Here is a 17,837-nt window from a genome sequence, read left to right as displayed (position 1 = left end):
CAGCAAAGAGGAAGAGGCGTCTTACGTGTCATGATTTCCTAGAGCAGATCCCCAGCAGTGTGAATGGGCACAGCTCCTGCCACTGAAGGCAACGCAGCTACGCCACATGACACTAGCTGAGGACCTGTTTAGTTTAGTATGGCGGAGCATTGACCTCTGGGACAATGAGGCCTCTGCAGTTGGGCCCTTAGGCACTGGAGGCAATAAATGTGCAGTGGGCTGAGTCACGGATTCCCCTTTGGGATGCTGCAGGTTGGAGCCCATCCCAAGCCAGATCAGGACCTGAACTTACCCAAAGAGCTGAGCTGGGTGAATCCAGGGGGCTGTGCTGGGCCCATCTTTAGGGGAGATCCATGTTGGTAGCAGTTAAGGAGCTTCTGCTTCTTCTAAAGGGCTGGTTAGGTTGTGTGGTATCTGAGATGCCCACCCATGATGCCAAATCAGAGAATGTGCCTATCGGTGAGATCCCCTTCTCTGAGGGATTCCCCACTGCCAGCATGTCAGAGCCCACCAAGAGGTCACCCAGATACATTCAAGACCCTGCTCTGCCTGCTCCTTTAATTTGAGGGTGAGGCATGTAGTTGTGGCAGGGGTTTCTAGATCCCAGCCAAAGGGCTGTCCACCCCTGGGGTAACATCGTGCACAGGATCCTGATTCAAGGTATCCCCTCTGGATTGGGCTCACACTGGCCAGACTGCTTATTTCCTCCTCTCTGCCCATATCTGAATGTACAGAGACTTTTATCCTACCTAGCACAGATACTCAGTGGCACTGTTACATGTGGCAGGAAGGAGAACTCGGTGCATTACATGGGAAGCCCCCTGCAGCTGGATCCCTCAAGATGTAAAGATGCAATAGTGTGGGATAAGATCACCTATGGACACCTAGGGTATGTCCACACTGCAGTGTAAGCCCAGGGTATGAACTCAGGCTCAAGCCTCACCCCCTTTTGTCTACACCCAAATCACACTAACCTGGGACTCTGACCTAACACCCTACAAGGGTGAAGCGTCCAAGCCTAAGTCAAGCCAGGAACTCTGGTGCAAGCCCTCCTGCTTTCCGGGGTAGATGCAGCCCCACTGGACTTGTATTCTGAGAGCCTGCCAAAAGTATCCCACAACCCCATGGGCTGACTTCCTTTCCCCTCTGGACAGTCCAGATTTCCCACACTGCACCATGAAGAAAGGGCTAGAGCAGACACATTTTGGGAGGGCGCTAGGAAGTCTAGGATATGGCTGGTTGGTAGGGCTGGCTCCAGGCACCAGCTTAGCAAGCAGGAGCTTGGGGCGGCCACTCCGGTGTGGGGCAGCACGTTCAAGTATTCAGCGGCAATTCGGCAGAGGGTCCCTCGCTCCCACTTGGAGCGAAGGACCTCCCACTGAATTGCCGCAGATCGCGATCACGGCTTTTTTTTTTTTGTTTGGTTTTTTTAGCTGCTTGGGGTGGCAAAACCCCTGGAGCCAGCCCTGGTGGTTGGATTCAGGCCCACATGATGCAATGTAGACCCAGGGTTCAACAGTTCCTAACCTGGGGTTACAAATAAGTGCAGATGCTCAAGCCCCAGGATAACAAACCCAGGGTCTGCTACTTGACTTTTATCAACCCTGGGCTTACACTTAGAGAGAGCTGAGTGAATAACAGCTTTTTCCACTTATTTCATTTCATTTTGGAGCAAACAAAACACTTCATGCAACCTGAAAAAGAATATTTTTGTTTTTCTTTTTTGTGTTTTCATTTGTTTCATTTGTGGGTGGGTTTTTTTTAACCCATTTGTTTGCTTGCTTGCTTGCTTGCTTCCTTGCTTGTTTAAATGACTAACTAATTTTCTAAATGAAAAGTAGAAACAAAACATTTTGACTTTTGGGTAGGAAAAATCTTTGGTTTTTTGACCAGAACTATTTGCTGAATTTGACCCGAATTCACAACCCAAAACTGCATTTTGTGGCAAATAAACAATTTGTCTGGAAAAGCTTGCCCAGCTGTGCACCTGGAGTTTAGGTTTGAAAGTAAGAAGAATTGGCCATAAAAGCACACGAAAGGGACTGGCCAGCTCTGGAGATTGAGACTGTGCTGCTGAGTGTTACATCTTCCCGTTGACAGCTTAAATCCTGTGACAGTTGTTCAGTGCCAGGTATCTACAGCACCAGGCTGCTTCCCAGAGGACAGGTGTCCACATCACAAAAATATCCTCATTTGTATGTGATGCTAAGTTCTAATTGAAGCAGCACTGTTTGGCCAATGAGTATAGAATTATCCCAGGGTTGGGGCACACTGGCTGTCAGGGTGCGGGGAAGCTTGCTCTGTCACTTCCCACAATAAAAACAATACAGAGCACCTATCCAGTGCTATGAATTCATAGCTTTCAAGACACTTCATAAAGATGTGGAAGTAACATCATCCATCTTTTGCAAGTGGGGAAACTGAGGCACAGGGGGTTGGTTAAATGACTGTGGTAGTGATAGGAACAGAACGCAGGTCTCCTGACTCCCAGTCACCTCTTTGCTGGACCGCACCACATGGCATAACTGCTAGGGCTAGAATTTTTGGATAGGTGCAGCTCCTCTAATTGAAGTCAGATTTGAAGAAGAAAGCAGTTCACTGGGGGCTGAGCCCATGAAAATCTAGCCCTGAGTTCTTTGGATTAGCTAGCCCCGCAGGCTGAAATAGATGCTGTGATTGTTCAGAAGCTATCAGTCCCCTTTCCTGTGCCCGTCATCCTCAACACAGCAAGCGGCTACTTGAGAAAAGCAACACTCGGAATCACAGACACAAAGCAAATAACACTGCGTTCTTGTGCAATAATGTCACGCATTGCCCAAGGAGGGGATGTCTGACTCCATCCATAAACAAGAGTGCATCTGATCACTGTCACACATGCCGCACGGCTCGGTCGCAGGACAGGGAGTGATTGTGTCACTTACAGTGCTTGCCATACCGGGGGGTGCAGGTGGGTTACTCGCCAGGTGTCTGACAGACCTGCTGCCCGCCCAGCTTCTCACTGAGCTCTGACTGCTTCACTCTGCTCACCCGCTTCTCAGCTGCATTGCCATGCTGAGAGTTGAGTGGTTTGACATTTCAACGAGCTGATGTGAGGAGCAGGGATCCAGCTTCCCCCTGCGTTGCAGGAGACATATGGGGACTGGATTGTACTTGTCACAAGTTGCCAGTCAGAATTGCTTGGGCACAAGGAGACATATCCTCCAGTCCCTGGAACAGCCACTGAATGTGCTTGATTACTAAATATTAGCTATGTGACATTTCCATTGTCAGCTGTGCGTGTGTCTCAGTGCACAGATACGGCCTTTTATTTTCCTGTTTGCTCTGTCTTTGAGGTAGCTTTTGGGCATCAGTTAGTACATCTTCCCAGCCTGACTTGGGAGGGGTCTGGGCTGGGAAACAGCGAGCCGGGAAGGGCTAACATGCACACACACACCTTCCTTCCAGATATTTTTGTCACAACCTAGCAATGGTGTGTAGTAACAGAAAAGGACCATTTCACCTGGAACTGAACTAAATCCTCCCTATGGATCTAATAACAAGATGCTTTAGCCCTTAACGGGGGACAAGGCCAGGTCTGTACTTGAAAAGGGTTGCTGGAATAGCTATGCTGGAAAACCTTAGTGTAGCTGCAGTTTATACCGGCAAAAATGTGCTTTTGCTGCAGTAGCTTATAGCAGTCCAGGGAGCAAAATAAGTGTACTGGAAAAAGCTCTTTTACACTGATATAACTGGGCCTGCTCTAGGGCTTTTGCCATATGGAAATGCCACACAAAAAACCCTCTAAATCACACAAGAAGCCCCTGTCATAAACAGATAGCTAAGGGTTAATGTTATTTTACCTGTAAAGGGTTAACACAGGGAACCAAACACCTGACCAGAGGACCAATTAGGAAACAAGACTTTTTCAAATCTGGGTGGAGGGAAGTTTTGGGTGTGAGTTCTTTGTTCTTTGTCTTGGGTCTGACCCTCTCGGCTCTGAGAATGATTTTTCTATCTCCTGCCTTTCTAATCTTCTGTTTCCAAGTTGTAAGTACAAGGATAGTAAGACAATAGGTTTATATTGTTTTCTTTTGTATTTACATGTGTGTAGTTGCTGGAATGTGTTAAATTGTATTCTTTTTGGATAAGGCTGTTTATTCATTTTTTTCCTTTAAGCAATTGACCCTGTGTATTGTCATCTTATTACAGAGACTATTTTTAATGTCTTTTTCTTTCTTTTTTTAATATAAAGCTTTCTTTTTAAGACCTGTTGGAGTTTTTCTTTAGTGGGGACTCCAGGGAATTGAGTCTGCAGCTCACCAGGGAATTGGTGGAAGGAAAAAGTCAAGGGGAAAATCTCTTTGTGTTAGATTTACTAAGCCTGACTTTGCATACCCTCTGGGTGAGGGGGATAGATTAGATCTCTCGGTACTTGTGTTTCCAGGACTGGACGCAGGGAATCTCCTAGGGTCGTCCAGGGAGGGGAGCCTGGGAGGAAGTAACAAGGAAACAAAGGGAGGGGGTTATTTCCCTTTGTTGTAAGACTCAAGGCATCTGAGTCTGGGGGTCCCCCAGGGAAGGTTTTGGGGAGACCACAGTGAGCTAGGCACTGTATAATTCTTAGCTGGTGGCAGCGATACCAGGTCCAAGCTGGTAACTAAGCTTGGAGGTTTTCATGCTAACACCCATATTTTGGACTCTAAGGTCCAGATCTGGAAAGAAATGTTATGACAGCCCCACTCTCCTAATAGACATTACTGTGCCAGCCTGTAAGTAGAGTAATCCATCCTGACATAGCATATAGGGGCTCTGGTGGTGGCATCTGGTATTGAGTTTGATGGGTCTGCTGCTGCCTTGCTGTTGTTGGACTCGGGCTTTAGATCAGGTGTAGCAGTGTGTTGCTTTTCAAGTCAGAGGTCCTGGGGTCAATCCCTGCATGTGATTTGTTCAGGGCTCCTTTACAAGAGGGTCTAAAGAACATTAAGATGAGAGCTAGATGTTACTCTGGTTTCTGCTGGTATAATTCCTCTCCTGAAAGGCTTGCTGTGAACCGCCACCACACAAAGAATAGGTGGCAGTAGATGGAGAGGCATAATGCCTGGGTGAGCTACTCTCCATTGAGTTATTCCACCCTGAGCTAGGCCAGGCTAGTGGAAGAAAGTGGGTAATTTACTCCAGCCTGCACCGGTGGAGCTGCCTCTGGCCCAAGACCTTTACAAGAAGCAATGGGCTTAAACTGCAGCAAGGGAGATTTAGGTTGGACATTAGGAAAGAATTCCTAACTGTCAGGGTAGTTAAACGCTGGAATAGATTGCCTAGGGAAGTTGTGGAATCTCCATCTCTGGAGATATTTAAGAGTAGGTTAGATAAATGTCTATTAGGGATGGTCTAGACAGTATTTGGTCCTGCCATGAGGGCAGGGGACTGGACTCGATGACCTCTCGAGGTCCCTCCCAGTCCTAGAGTCTATGAGTAAGTGACTCATTGCCAGCTGGTGATCTCTTCTTTCCTACTGTAACAATCTCCACTCTTCCTGCGGGGCAGGTTAAAAGGCAAACAGTAGTGTAATATACAACCTAGTCCAGGGGTCAGCAGCCTTTCAGAAGTGGTGTGCTGAGTCTTCATTTATCCACTCTGATTTAAGGTTTTGCGTGGCAGTAATACATTTTTAGAAGGTCTCTTTCTATAAGTCTATAATATATAACTAAACTGTTGTTGTATGTAAAGTAAATAAGGTTTTTAAAATATTTAAGAAGCTTCATTTAAAATTAAATTAAAATGCAGAGCCCCCCGAACCAGTGGCCAGGACCCAGGCAGTGTGAGTGCCACTGAAAATCAGCTCGCATGCCACCTTCAGCACACGTGCCATAGGTTGCCTACCCCTGACCTAGTCCAATCACTGCCTCCTCTTGGATAGCAAACTTGCACACGATTCCTTTCCCATAATCAAAAGGGATAATGAGCAATCAGACAGGAAGTGCTGACATGATGTGTAAATATCTAAAACATAGAGGCAGGCAGACAGATAAATGGGTCCAATCCTCTGATAACAGAAACTCCTCCACCTCTGAACACACAGGAAAGGCAGAGAGCTTCAGACAGGTCATGGAACAAGTTTTACATGGGTTTTAACTTTAGGAATCCCTGATTAGCTAACTGCAACTTTGGAAAAAAAATAGTGTTTCCATTTGAGCCTTCTGCCGGCCTTTGCCTCTTTGGTATTAAAAGGAGTTCTGCATTCCCAGGGCCTGCTTCCCTGTCAGTGTTGCAGGGCTGCCGCTGGGATGTATCAGCGCAATGGCAGCTCCGGTGGAGAAGCCCTCTCTAGCACTGGGGAGAATGACAGCTGACATGCACAGCTAGGAGACATTCTTAAAAGTCATAGCAAATGTAGATGTGGAATTGCTCTGTAGTAATTGATCGGTACTGTGATATACTGATGGAATGAATAGTGGGGTCAATGTAACTACTGGGGGTTATTGGAATTTCCTGGATGAATGTATTGATCTGACTGAGTAGGGAGCTGTGGGAAAAGCGAACAGGAAAGCAACCCAGGAGTTCTTGGTAAAGGCAGCCTAGCACACACTTGAAAGAGAGTGGGACAAACTGTTAGCGCCAAGGAAGAAGCAAACTTGTCTTGCCAAGCCTGGAAGTGAACAGCTTTTCAAGGGGACTTTCCCTGAAACGGGGAGAAATGGTTGGTGAGTTAAGGGACCAGACTATGACAATCAGTCTTGGAGATTATGGGGGGTTCTCTGGGAATCTGAGACCTGCCAGGATCCCCGCATGAAATATGATAGGACATCTGGTACCCTAGACATGCATACAGTCTGTTTTATTCCCTTAAGACCTCTTGTCTCTTAAATGCTTTTGTTCTGAGTAAATAAGGCTTAGTTTTGAGAAGGCTGTTTGGTCAGTGTAATAACCACTGTCAGGACTGTTGTGGGGAACAGAGACTATATCACGTAGGTAATCTCAGTTAGTACTAGGGGGCTGCCACTCAGGGCCTGTTCTGACAGCAAGTGAGTCATGTGGTTCCACCTGGGGCCAAGGGATGGCTTGAGGCCCAAGATCTGGTAGTGGAGGGACTTGATGAGACAGGAGGGGTCTGAGGTGCAGTTCTCCTTGTGACTAGGACACCATATTCTCATTGAGGGCAGGACTGTGCTTTGCTAGGCACAGGCCGGCTGTAGGGGTACAAATGTGCAACATGGCTCCTGAGGGAGCTCCAGGAGGGTGCAGGGAGCTTCCCCTCCATGGATAGCCAGCTCCCCTGAGTAGTTCAAAGGAAGGAATGCAGCTCTCCTGACCCTAGTAGCAAGGAGAGCTCCTGGCCCTCTCTCCTTGAGCCCTTATAAATGCCTCAAGCTGACCTTGGAGTGGGGAAAAGAAAAAGGGCAATGGTAGGAAATCCAACTCCCCTTCCCACTCCAGTTTGCTCTACTCATTGCCCCAGGACATAGTGACAATGCTGGGCAAGTGTCTGAGGTAGACCCTGGAGAACCTTTAGAAACTCCCAAGGGCGGGTGTATTCCTCTGAGGCGCAGTCCTGCTCTATCCCTGTGATGGTGGGTAGCCTTGGGGCCATGGGGGCGGCTTACTCATTCTTTGCCCGTTTACTCCAGGACAGAAAGCATGGAGGATTATGACTACGATTACCTCAGTGTCAATAAAACCTGGGTCCTAACCCCCAAGGCACAGGAGACGGACGCCACACAAATCCTCAACTCACTGCTGAAGAACTACGACAACAAACTGAGGCCCGACATCGGCAGTAAGTGCCCCCCTCCAAGCTCAGCTTGTTCTTGGTCCCCAGGCCCATTGGTGTGTGGGGAGGGAGTAAGTTCCTAATGGTTGCTTCCAGAAAATGCTCGGTTTGTTCCAGACCTTGTGAGCTTCTTAACAGCAGTGCCCTGTCAGCACCAGCTAGGGGGGAATCCAGTGCTGTGAGCTTCTTCCCAGCAGTGTCCACCAGTACCAGCAAAGAGGACTCCAGCAATGTGAGTTCATCCCTGCAGTCCCCATCCTGTAACAGAAATAGCCTCAAGCTATTATAGAACCCCCAGCGCTATGCACCTACGTTCCAGGTCTAGAGCTGATAGTTCTCTTGCGGTCTCCCAGCCCTCAATTCAGGGGCTTTCAGCTTGTGCCTGCCTGTTCCCCCCTTACTCCCATGTTCCTCCCTGTAGGCCCCTGCCCCTGGCTCATCCACGTCCTTTTCACTCTCTTTCCAGTCAAGCCCACATTCATCGATGTGGATATCTATGTGAACAGCATCGGGCCGGTCTCCGTCATCCAGATGGTGAGTGTTAAAGGCTACTAGGGCCAAGTGAGATTGTAGGGAGTGAGAACAGGGAATTTGGGATCTCAACTGAGCCCCCTATCCCGGAAATGCCTCCAAATCATTACCATCCCTGTATCATGTGTCATGGCCTAGGTGGCACTTCTACAGAGGGATCCAGATTTCCTTCTCCTTCCCTGGGGGAGAGATGCCAGGAGCACAGCTGATTGCTACTGGAGACAGGCAAGGCTGGGGCTTGGAAATCTTTGCCTGCCGGGTTCTGGTTTTGCAGGCCAAAAAGAAGGCTGCTTTGGATCCAGGTCTGATGAGGTGTTCACCCCTCCACACACACACATACACATCAGCCCTGAAGGGGTTAAGGTGGTTCAGATGAGGGCCAAGTAACCTTATAAACTGCACCTGGAGGAGAGGCAGGGCTGCTAAGGTCTAAGGGATGATGAAGCCCAGCTGGGCAGGAGCAGGCTGGGCTTGTATAATGCCAGAAAGTTGAGAGCAGAAGGGGGCTGCAGGGAACGTGCTGGCGGTCAATCTCTGGGCACAGAGTGGTGGGTAGAAGGAGATGCAGCAGGGAGCACAAGTCCTGGAATCCTGTCCCTGATGGAAGTAGTTTACCCAGAGGAGTTGCGGGGAAGAAAGCCTATGCAAGGAAGAAGCCAAAGAAAGAGCAGTGAGGGTTGAGATTGTGCAGACCTTGACTGCCACTGATAGAGTCCCTGGGCTGGAACCTGGAGTAGCAGGTGGGCCCAGGTTCCTGTACCAGCCACTGGGGAAGTGGCACAGACTGGGAATTGAGATGGTGCATGGGCAGATTGTTTGGTGGAATTGTCTGGCAACCCTGGAAGGGGAAAATTACACAGTAACCGGGCCGGAGGGCTGAGTCAAGAAGAGAGAGCAACCCAAGTCCTGGAGAGTGAGAGGGACTGTGGAGCAAGTGAGTTACAGAAGGGGTGTCTGGACTGAACAAGAGCAGATCCCCAGATGCAGTGATGAGTGAACCCCATTACACCAGGTCCCCCTTCTCCAAATGCCCCAGGTGCCTGTGCTTTGGATAAATGATCCTGCACCACCAAGTGACAGAGAATGTTCTGACAGTGATGGATGCTGTTGCCTTCCCGATCTTTGATGCATGAACAGACATCTTTGCGTGACAGCTTCCCCCAGCCTGGCGGGAAGGAAGGAGATTGCTCTCATTCTCAGGCACCCTTCATACTAGTGAACTGCACTGACGCTGCTGGGATGACAGTGTGTCACGATGAGATGTTAGGCTGTGTGAGAGAGAGCAGTGTAAGTCACCGGGAGATAGGAGTATACATCCTGGGGATAGTTGCTATGGTAATGGAATCATAGTGTGAAATATAGGTGCATGAGCTTGTAGGTTGCCATGTATGAGATCTGGATGGGTCAGACTGAGCAGCCATAATTAATGTTCATATTTTAATTGCAGTAGTATATACAGGCCCCACACAAGAACCAGGACCCCACTGCACTAGGCCCTGTAAAAACACATAATAGAAAGAGGGTCTCTGCCCCAACGGGCGTACAAGCTAACGCTAGGTGATTGGAAAATGCCAATTTTGGGAGGGAGAAATTTATAAAAAGTTCCTTTTCTCCAGAAAACTTTTCATGAAATCCATTCATGGGTTCAGTAAATAAAACAAACTGAAAGGTTCTGAAGATAGTTATCAGTAAAATTTGGGCCGGGGGATTAAGGGAGTTTTTGGTTTCCAGGAACTCTATTTTATTTTATTTTACCAAAAAAAAACAAATTAAAGCTGAAAGTTTGTACCAGACCCTGGAAATTTTTCAGCTTCCATTCTTTTTCATTGAAAAAATTGATAATTTCAATCAAGACAAAGATGTTCTGCAAATGGGTTCATTTTGGTTGAGCCACCATTTTGAGTATGTGTGTGGGGGGGTGTTGTTGTTGTTAAGTTTTGATGAAAACATTTGGACTGTCTCTAAATTTATGCCATAAGGTGTAGCAGTGTTTGCCCCTGAGAAGTGTATACTGCAGATGGCAGCATGCAAGCTAGCCAGATGGGGACCTGGCTGTGCACTGCTTGAATAATGAAGATATTATCAGGAGGCTTAGGGAATGACTCCCTCATCTTATATTCAGAAGGCCTCTTCCATTGCTTCCCCTTGCCCAGTGCTTTTCAGGGAGGTGGCTCAAGGCAGGTGAAAGTTACACACCTGGGTGATGAGAACACCCTCTCCCCAAGAAGGAGAAGAGGAAGGGTGCAGCAGGATGGCTGCCATGTTGAATTTCTTAGCTGCATTCCAGGTAGCCCAGTGGGTAAGGCAGACAACCAAGCCAGCACTGTCCAGCGCTGCTAGCTGTACTATACATGCTGGAACCTTGGCATCAATTGAGAGGGACTTGGAGGGATGCAAGGGAGATGAGGTGGGATGCGATCATATGATTGCTCCATATTGCTGCCACTATCTCAGATGTGAGACAGAGTCCACTGCTCACCGCATACAGCCATCAGATCTTAATGTACTATTCAAAGCCAGTGTGGGGATATGGTAAGGTCTGAGAAAATCAGCAAATAAAAATCCCTGATCTTAAAAATTACCAGGACTGGTCACTCTGATTCTCTGAATTCTGCCCATTCCTTCTCCCTGTCCATTCCTCCAATATGTTCCCTTTCTGGTTCCATGTATCCTACCTGTAAAGGAAAGCTCTAGGTCTGTATATACATGTAACAAGTAGTTAATAGATAAGTGCCAGTAGATGACACTCAAGAATAGGTAGCGTTTGTGGACTAATAACATCCTTTGTGCACTGCAGATGGCTTTGTCAGTGCAGCACTTTACATCAGTTCTTAACATGCTGTGAGCAGTGGGGTTTGTGAGCTCTTAACGCCGCATACTCCCTCCTAACAAATCCACTCCTCAGTGTTTCCATGAGTTCCCTTATATTTCCCTTAACAAAGCAGACAACATGCTGTCGGTCTAAAGGGCTTTCATTTTACCAAGGAGTAAACAACAACAAGACAGACTCAAAGTAAAGTCTCCATGGGAGAGCATAGTGTGTGCATCTCCTCTGTAGGCAGCAGCGACTTGGGGAACAAAATGAATCCTCAGAAATGTAAAGGTGCAGAACACCTAAAACAAAAGGCCTCAGTGTGAAGCTACAGACAGCTGTATGGCTGCTACAACTCTATTTCCATGTGTCACCTCCACCTCCTCCATCTCACTGTGTCCCAACAACTCTTCCTCTGTTTCATCTTCTAGCTCCTTTAAGGCATAGAATCAGAGAATATCAGGGTTGGAAGGGACCTCAAGGGGTCACCTAGTCCAGCCCCCTGCTCAAAGCAGGACCTAATCGCCAGCTAAATCATCCCAGCCAGGGCTTTATCAAGCCTGGCCTTAAAAACCTCTAAAGAAGGAGATTCCACCACCTCCCTAGGTAACCCATTCCAGTGCTTCACCACCCTCCTAGTGAAAAAGCTTTTCCTAATATCCAACCTTAACCACCTCCATTGTAATTTGAGACCATTACTCCTTGTTCTATTGTCTGGTACCACTAAGAACAGTCTAGATCCATCCTCTTTGGAACCTCCTTTCAGGTAGTTGAAAGCAGCTATCAAATCCCACCTCATTCTTCTCATCTGCAGACTAAATAATCCCAGTTTCCTCAGCCTCCCCTCGTAAATCATGTGCTCCAGTCCCCTAATCATTTTTTTTTTACCTCCACTGGACTCTTTCCACTTTTTCCACATCCTTCTTGTAATGTGGGGCTCAAAACTGGACACAGTACTCCAGATAAGGCTTTATCAATGCTGAATAGAGGGGAATGATCACATCCCTCGATCTGCTGGCAATGCCCCTACTTATACAGCCCAAAATGTCATTAGCCTTCTTGGCAATGAGGGCACACTGTTGACTCATATCCAGCTTCTCGTCCATCGTAACCCCTGGGTCCTTTTCTGCAGAACTGCTGCCTAGCCGCTTGGTCCCTAGTCTGTAGCAGTACCTGGGATTCTTCCTTCCTAAGTGCAGGACTCTGCACTTGTTCTTGTTGAATCTCATCAGGTTTCTTTTGGCCCAATCCTCTAATTTGTCTAGGTCCCACTGTATCCTATCCCTACCTTGCAGCGTATGTACCACTCCTCCCAGTTTAGTATCATCTGCAAACTTGCTGAGGGTGCAGTCCATGCCGTCCTCCAGATCATTAATGAAGATATTGAACAAAACCATCCCCAGGACCGACCCTTGGGGCACTCTGCTTGATACCAGCTGCCCACTAGACATGGAGCCATTGATCACTACCTGTTAAGCCCGACGATCTAGCCAGCTTTCTATCCACCTTATAGTCCATTCATCCAGCCCATACTTCTTTAACTTGCTGGCAAGAATACTGTGGGAGACCGTATCAGAAAGTTCCTTGGAGCTCCTGGGAAGCCCCTTTACGCCAGAGCATGTTTTATTGTGAAGGTGTACTGTAGCTGATTTGGCCTCCTTCCACCCTCAGCGCCTTGTCTGGAGTGAGGGAGAGGCAGATGCAGAGGTCTAGAGCTATGTCTTTATTCACAAAAGCTACAGATTAGTTTGCTTTCTGCACACCACTTTCTGCTGTGAACACAATGTTCAGATCCTGGACTGAGTGTATTGTGTGCAGTTCTTGTCACTCATGTGTAAGAAGGATGAATGCAAAGTGGAACAGGTGCAGAGAAGGGCTACTAGGATTATCAGAGGAATGGAGAATCTATCTTATGAGAGGAGACACAAGCAGTGTGGCTTGTTTAGCCTAGCCAAGCAAAGGCTGAGGGGAACTACAATTTCTCTCTATAAATACAGCAGAGGGATAAATACGAGGGTGGGAGAGGAGTTATTTACATCAACTGCCAATGCTGGCACACAAACAAATGGATATAAACTGGCCAGCAACAAGTTTAGGCTTGAAATTAGATGATTTCTAACCCTCAGAGGAGTGAAGTTCTGGAACAGGCTTCCAAGGGGACCGGGGGGGCAAAAAAACTGACGGAGCTTGATAAGTTTATGGATGGGATGGGATGAGGAGACTGCCTACAATGGCATGTGGCCCATCGGTGGCTGCTACTACAAAGACCCCAATGCCCAGAGACGGGACACTAGATGGGGAGGGCTCTGAGTTACTACAGAGAATTCTTTCCCAGGTATCTGCCTTGTGGGTTTTGCCCATGTGCTCAGGATCTAACTCATCTCCATATTTGGGGTCAGGAAGGAATTTTTACCTAGGACCGATCGGCAGAGACTCTGGGGGGTTTTCGCCTTCCTCTGCAGCATGGGGCATGGGTCACTTGCAGGTTTAAACTAGTGTAAATTGTGGATTCTCTGTAACTTAGTCTTTAAATCGTGATTTCAGGACTTCAGTAACTCAGCCAGAGATTAGGGGTCTGTTATAGGAGGGAGTGGGCGAGGTTCTGTGGTCTGCAATGTGCAGGAGGTCAGACTAGATGATCAGGATCAGCTCTTCTAGCCTTAAAGTCTATGAGTAATGCCCAGGGAATGTCCCTCTAGATTCCTGGACAGGCTTTGGAAGCAACTGAAGGAGATTGTTCCTATCCCCTATCTTAGGGGAGGAGGGATAGCTCGGTGGTTTGAGCATTGGCCTGCTAAACCCAGGGTTGTGAGTTCAATCCTTGAGGGGGCCATTTGGGGATTTGGTCCTGCTTTGAGCAGGGGGTTGGACTAGATGATCTCTTGAGGTCCCTTCCAACCCTAATAATAATCTAATCTGTGATTACACTCTGTCCAGCAAATGCTGAGGGAACTTGGGGAGATCATGCTGTGTAGACATGGTTCCAGATGCTCAGGTGGTGTAAAGGAGCATGCCTCCATTGAGGTCATTGTTGATTTACACCATTTGAGGACCTTGCCTGTGATCCACAGAGCTGATCACTATATGCACCTATAGCATTGACATGTGAGAGTGATCTACTTTTCTCTGACCTCCACTCACAAAAATCCCCTTCGCCCCAAAAGCTCTACCCTTTCCTCAAGCAAGGAAATGTAAGTCAGGAGATGCAACTGAGAGTTTAGAGCATGAGCTGAGAGGGAGGGTGTTTTTAAGTATTAGCACAAGTTTTTAATCCTTTTCTAAATTGGGATCCAGGAATGTGCAGAGTCTCTGGTGCAGGCACTGTGCACTCACTGTGCATAAAGAGCATTAAGGCATGGCTGGCTCTTGGAAATGACCCACATCTGCAGGGCTCCAGCAGGGAAGTTGCTTTTGCTAGGCCGATTCACACAGCTGCAGCCTCTAACAAGCAGAACTTTTTGTGCACTAAATAATCACTGTAGCCAGTACTTCCATTCCGATGAACCATTGAGGGCAAAGCAATGGGGCCTGGGAAGCGTGATGCCGCCGGCTCTCGGCCTCGCGAGACAGCGAGTCACAGCTGGCCCCACTGGGTTTTTTTATAGTACGTGCACATGTTGCTAACATGGCAGATCTGAGTTGGATTCCCAGCTCCTCCTCCTTCGCTGTGACCAGAAGCCAAGAGTTTCAAAGGTGAGCCTAATATTATTGGCTGAGAAGGCTCCCACTTCATGACATCTCAGGCTGGAACCCCCACAACTGTGGCCCCCAAAAACTCAAATCACTTTTGAAAAGCTCTGAGACTACAGGGTAGGTTTGCAAAGGCACATGTGGCAGCTAGGTGCCTAACTCTCACTGGCCTCCAATAGGAGTCAGGTGCCAAAGTGCCACTGCAATTCCACCTGTGGGTGTCAGAGGAGCAGTAGCTCTTTAGGAATGATGAAAGGAAGTGAGACGGAACTTGTCCTGGCCTAAGGAGACTGCTTTGTCTCTGTATGGTTCCTAGCTCTCCAGACTCCAGCAGATGCAGACTGCTTTTCACACAGATGCTAGAAATTAGGACTTTCTGTTGGTACTGTCTTCAGTAGCATTGGCAGAAATACACTACCCAACCCTCTGAACATATGATCCAAATTCTTCTACCTTCTGGTTTTAGTAGAAACCGCTCACATCTGATCTTTTACCTTTTCTGTGCTGCTGCTTTTTAACCAAGGAACCTCTTCACCACTTCTACCCCAAAGTCTGAGCTCTTTCTGGTTGCCTGATTGCTCTCTGAATTTTTTCCCATATGCAAAGAGCAAACCATGTACTTTCAGTCTAGATGACCTGCATTTCAAAGTAAGGAAATCAACAACTAGACAAAGAACAAGAGTGTGCCTGCAAGAGCATAGTGTGTGAGACTTGCTTTGTGACCTTCTGCATTTGAGCTGGAAAATAGCTCTGCTAGCAGCAGACACTCCTCTAAACGTAAAGGTGCAGTACACAGGGAACAAAATGCTAATATCTTTCAGTTACCTCAATACTTATAGTCTTAGCTAAACGTGCCAGTACTCCTTCTAGTGGCTGGTCCACATGGAAGATAAGAACCTACTACTGCTACTGGCAGGGGCGGCAACCCGGGGGGGGGGCGCTCTGCCAGTGCCACGGGCAGGCTGCCTCCAGCAGCTTGCCTGCAGAGGGTCCACTGGATCTGAGGCTTCGGAGGACCCTCCGCAGGCAAACTGCCGGAGGCAGCCTGCCTGCCGTGCTTGGGGCGGCAAAATCCCTAGAGCCACCCCTGACTACTGGCTGATGGAGCTATTCCTTTAGCTCCAGTAGTAGTGGTCTGTGCTTTTGGTGCTGTAGCTTACAGGTTCAGTGTCTCTGATGCCCTGTGGTGGGGATGATTACATGCAAGTGGAATTAAAGGCCCTTATGCAGGCAACCAAGTCTGAGGGTTGGACACACCATGGTTTCCTTTCAACACTGTACTGTAATAGTTAACTACCTAGCCCGATTGGATCCTGATCCATGAGTAGGGCACATAGGTGCTATGGAAATGCAAATTAATTATAATACCCCCTTCATCCATCAATGTGGCACTATTTTATCAGTGGTAGGAGCTGTAGTCTTATTCATCTCTGGTTCAACCTTCAAATGATAAATCACATCAGGGCAGAAAACTTATTTTGTTCCTTAAAAATGAAAAGGGGATTTGAAAGGCCCTGTTTTAGGAGTGAATTTAGGATCCTTCTCATCAATCATCCAGTGTGAACAGTGTTATTAATCAGGAGCTAGCTGAAGGCAGACAGGCTGAAAAAATGCAAACAAGCTTTACAGTATCCTGTACAGACTGAAAGGATCATCTATCTCATCTGTGTATGTTGATTATTGGCTCATACTTAGAGTTATTTATTAATAATGGACAAACCTCTCAATCCCTGCACAAAAGAAAGAAGGATCTCTCTGAAATTTCCCACACGACACATCAACCCAGGGGAGAGCTTTTCTGCTGAGCTGGTAAAAATCAGAAAAGGTATGGTCAAAATTTGGGGGCTGATTTTTTCCCCACTGCCTTTCAGCTGGTAGAGTCATTTTTCCCAGCGTAAAGCAGATGTAAAACAGTCTCAAGTCAGGGGAGTGCTGAAGTGAGAGTCAGGATGCCTGGGATCTAGCTCTACCACTGACCTGCCAGGTGACCGTGGCAGATCACTTCCCCACCGTCTGTACGTCTTGTTGTTTGCAGATTGTAAGCTCCTCATGGCCAGCACTGTCTCTTACAGTGTCTGTGCAGGACTAGCACAATGCAGTCTTGACCTTGGCTGGGGCCTTTAGCCACCACTGAAGCATCAATAAGCACTGGGAGCATGTTGCATCACTTTGCCCAGGCATGACCCAGGAGGAAAGCAGTGGAGAAACATAGAATATCAGGGTTGGAAGAGACCTCAGAAGGTCATCTAGTCCAACCCCCTACTCAAAGCAGGACCAATCCCCAGACAGATTTTACCCCAGTTCCCTAAATGGCCCCCTCAAGGATTGAACTCATAACCCTGGGTTTAGCAGGCCAATGCTCAAACCGCTGAGCTATCCCTCCTGCCTAATTATGCCCCTGAGTGTGTTCTGAAAATGGCCCTCACCCTTTTCTTGGCTCATCTTGTTTCCAAACCCCAGATACCATTCTGGAATCTGGCTGAGCTGGGTTTGGCTCAGGCGCTGAGTGGGGACGAGTTCTGTGGGAGCTAGGGGGCACAGTCAGGGTTTGGTGGACAGTGTAAATCAGGTGGGGTGATGAGGAATGAGGCAGGAGAGTATGGCAGTGGGGCACCAGTAGATCTCTTCCTTGTTTATTTCCAGATGGGTCATCTTGTGGCTTGGGTGTTAGCTGGACTCCAGTGAAAACACCTTCATCCTTAACTCTCCTTTAGCAAAGGGCTTTGTTAAGTGTCCTTAGGAGTCATTATTATGACACATTTCTTTGCAAGGGGCAGCTTCAGGGCGTGGGACTCAGTGGGATTGCTGACTTGACTGATTTAATTCTGGGTCTTCCCCACAATCCACCATGTGTGTGAGATTAAACTCCCTTCCTAGGACAGACACTGATCACACAGGGAGGGAATGAGGGGTCTCGCACCCTCTCCGGAGCTTGGAGGAGAGTCTGCAATGTACTTGCCCAGCAGAAATGAGCTATTGTTTTAACCTGTGTTGTTTGGTATGTCCCTTCTCTGGGGCACGCTGTTGATTTAATCTGACCTGCACTCAAAGCCCCTG

The 17,837-nt window shown here is 47.8% G+C and overlaps 1 protein-coding gene across 3 annotated transcripts in view; it reads left to right on the top strand.

Annotated features, from left to right (window-relative positions):
• Positions 1 to 17,837, top strand: part of LOC127056478 (gamma-aminobutyric acid receptor subunit gamma-4) — a 128,213-nt gene that overhangs the window by 38,486 nt on the left and 71,890 nt on the right. For all 3 annotated transcript variants that reach the window (XM_050964361.1, XM_050964362.1, XM_050964360.1), the window contains exons 2-3: positions 7,605 to 7,753; positions 8,214 to 8,281. In XM_050964361.1, coding sequence (XP_050820318.1) covers positions 7,605 to 7,753; positions 8,214 to 8,281 — 217 coding nt within the window. The remainder of the gene's footprint in view (positions 1 to 7,604; positions 7,754 to 8,213; positions 8,282 to 17,837) is intronic.

This window comes from Gopherus flavomarginatus, chromosome 8, assembly GCF_025201925.1.
Source record: "Gopherus flavomarginatus isolate rGopFla2 chromosome 8, rGopFla2.mat.asm, whole genome shotgun sequence".
In the NCBI taxonomy this organism is placed as follows: domain Eukaryota; kingdom Metazoa; phylum Chordata; order Testudines; family Testudinidae; genus Gopherus; species Gopherus flavomarginatus.
The sequence above is the reverse complement of the archived record's forward strand: the minus strand, read 5'-3'. Positions and strand labels throughout refer to the sequence as shown.